This window comes from Brassica napus, chromosome A9, assembly GCF_020379485.1.
Source record: "Brassica napus cultivar Da-Ae chromosome A9, Da-Ae, whole genome shotgun sequence".
Classification (NCBI taxonomy): Eukaryota; Viridiplantae; Streptophyta; class Magnoliopsida; order Brassicales; family Brassicaceae; genus Brassica; species Brassica napus.
In genome coordinates, this window is record NC_063442.1 from 30,505,212 (window position 1) to 30,508,033 (window position 2,822).

At 33.1% G+C, this 2,822-nt stretch overlaps 1 protein-coding gene across 1 annotated transcript; it reads left to right on the top strand.

Annotated features, from left to right (window-relative positions):
• The first annotated feature begins 580 nt into the window (after positions 1-580).
• LOC106445053 (transcription factor PRE6) lies at positions 581-2,204 on the top strand. The gene is made up of 2 exons (XM_013886536.3): positions 581-923; positions 1,796-2,204. Exons 1-2 carry the CDS (start codon positions 792-794, stop codon positions 1,949-1,951), a joined length of 288 nt encoding a protein of 95 aa, XP_013741990.1. The 5' UTR covers positions 581-791; the 3' UTR covers positions 1,952-2,204.
• Positions 2,205-2,822: the final 618 nt, after the last annotated feature.

Genomic DNA, 2,822 nt, shown 5'->3' on the forward strand with positions numbered 1-2,822 from the left:
ATTTTCAATAAAACAAATAGAAAGTTGGTCTATCTTGGTACGAATTTATCACAACCACATATTCAGATAGACTACAAAAACCTATTTGGTAAAAAAATTATCCCAAAAACTTAATAAGACCGGTGGCCTGAAATAATAAATGTTTGCACATAATATGGAGCCACATCTAAGTGCATTAACCCTTATCCGCATACTGGTTACCTATATGGCTATATGTTCAATATTGAGAGAAAAATGTGGAGCTTTGAAATCTCAATAATGGCTATTAAGTTGAAGTTGAAACTATTATAATACATCACTACACCATGTGAATAGCTCGATAGAAAAAAAAACGTGAAGTGGAACAGGATTACAGGAATAAGGGAGATTTTTTTTTTTGGGCAAAGGGATAAGGGAGATTAAGTTGTAACAAACAAGACGTTGGTCTCGTGAGAAAGTATGGCTAGAAGCTTACCCAAATAAACAGTATATTTTTGTACTTAGCGCTAATGAGAGAAACTGAGAAGAGAAAATAATTAAATAGTTGAAAGCTAGGATACTCTTGTTAAAAGAAACACAGCCCACACCCTCCCTCCATGCACTTGTCTCTTCTTCATCTTCTCTCTCTTCATAAATTTTCATTATAAAAACACATCCACTTTGCTCTTCCCTCTTCAACACAATTTTCATCTTCTCCACTCTCATTCTCTTTCTCTCTCTGACACGTAACTAACTATCCTTCCTGGATTCCTATCTTCTCCGCACACACACATACAAAACACAAAGACACTTAATATACATTGAGAAAGAAGATGTCGAGCAGAAGATCATCACGTTCAAGACAGTCATCAGGGAGCTCAAGAATCTCTGACGATCAGATTTCTGATCTTGTAACAAGGCTCCAACACCTTATCCCTGAACTCCGCCGCCGCCGTTCTGACAAGGTATATACACTTCAAACATCTATTTGTAAATCTATCTTTCTTGCAAATACAAACAAACATATGTTCCTTGTTTGTATGGATATATAATTAAGTTAGCACATGGACTTAGAAAGTTCAAATGAAATGGAAACATTATATAGTGCATATAACTAATTAATATGCATGGTGAATTCCAATGCCGTCTAGTGTAAAATACATGTGGCCTACAGTTATCTATCCGTAGATAAAGTAACATTAATTCACAGCCTCATTTATGCATATATACTAGTATCTCTTTTGTTCCTTGAATGCTTTATTTTATGAATTTAAATTCACAAGTTGGTGGAGTGGGACTAAGTTTGTTCCCTTCCTACTTCCAAGTACCTTAACTCCATGTCTCCCATTACTCTTCTCTACCTAAATACTCACTATAGTTCTACATATAGACGATAAATAGGATTTATTAAATACTGGCCGTTTATACCGTTGTGCACATTGAAAGTGGTAATCATGAGAATATCTTTGCACACTGAAAATGGTAATCATGAGAATATCTTTCTACTTAGTTAATTTTCAAGATATATACGAAATTTTTAGATAAATTCCATTATAAAAGTTTCTTATATGGGTATCTCACAATATATATATATATAAGAATAATTAAAAGGAAGAGAGTGAGAAGTTTTTAAATGATTTTCTTTTGAAAAAACTCATGAAATACTAGTCTTTTGTAAGAAGTTTTTATTCATAATGATCAAGATGTTTTATATAGGATAGAAAGTAACTGCATATGTTATAAAAACATTTTATCATGTACGTACTTTTTGTGAATATCTAAATGATCGTTATTTTGTACTCTAATTGACAATATTCTAATAAAAATTAATGGACAGGTGTCAGCATCTACGGTACTACAAGAGACGTGCAACTACATCAGGAACTTGCACAGAGAGGTTGATGATCTAAGTGACCGTTTGTCGGAACTCTTGGCTACGACGGACGACAACAGCGCGGAAGCAGCCATCATTAGGAGCTTGCTTAATTACTAATATTCTCATAAATTATCTGAGAACTATTATAAATCATCTATTGTCGCCAGGAAATTTATCTTATTATGATTATGAGTATTTTGTTGCCTTCTACTTCAAATGTTATGATATATTATAGGCCAACTCATATATTATATATAATACATGGTTTATGTATATATGTGTATAGATCTTAATTCTATGCGCGCGAGGATAGTAGTCTGTGTATCACGAGCCTCTTATATTTATGATTAATGACAGTGCATTTCCTTAAGATTACTAATGATCAAATGTTTGAATTTTGTTGCAAATAAATATAATTATGCTTGCACCTTTGGACGTCTGTTCTGTATATATTCAATATAAAACGTGTAGAAGTTGTGAATGAATTTTTTTTTTGTAACAAACTGTGATTGAATTTAAATTGTTTAAAATATGATAGAAACCCGACGAAGACCTCGATGTTTTCGAGGTCGTTTAGTTTGGATTATCTTATTTTCAATTTTATTTATGGTGTTTGGTATGGTTGTGCCACTTTCTTTAAATCCTCTTGCGTGTGATCATTTTCTTTTAGTACAAAAAATGTAAATGGCATTTCAAGAAATGAAAGATGAGGATTACAAATAGGGATTAACTAATTACAAACCTCAAAAGTTCGGTAACCAAAAAAGGTAAAAAAACATAGAATCAAAAGACAATCCATACTTCATCCGTTCAGCTTGGTAGCAAACAGGAAAAAAATAACCTATATAAACTTGAAGCACTTGAATGAGATGTCGAGTGATACTGGTATGAAGGAGAAACCCAAGAGAAAGTGGCAACACAACAAACAAAGCGAGAAAGAAGCTGATTCAGCCTGTCACCTGAAGCCAAAGACCATTCCTCTCGGCGT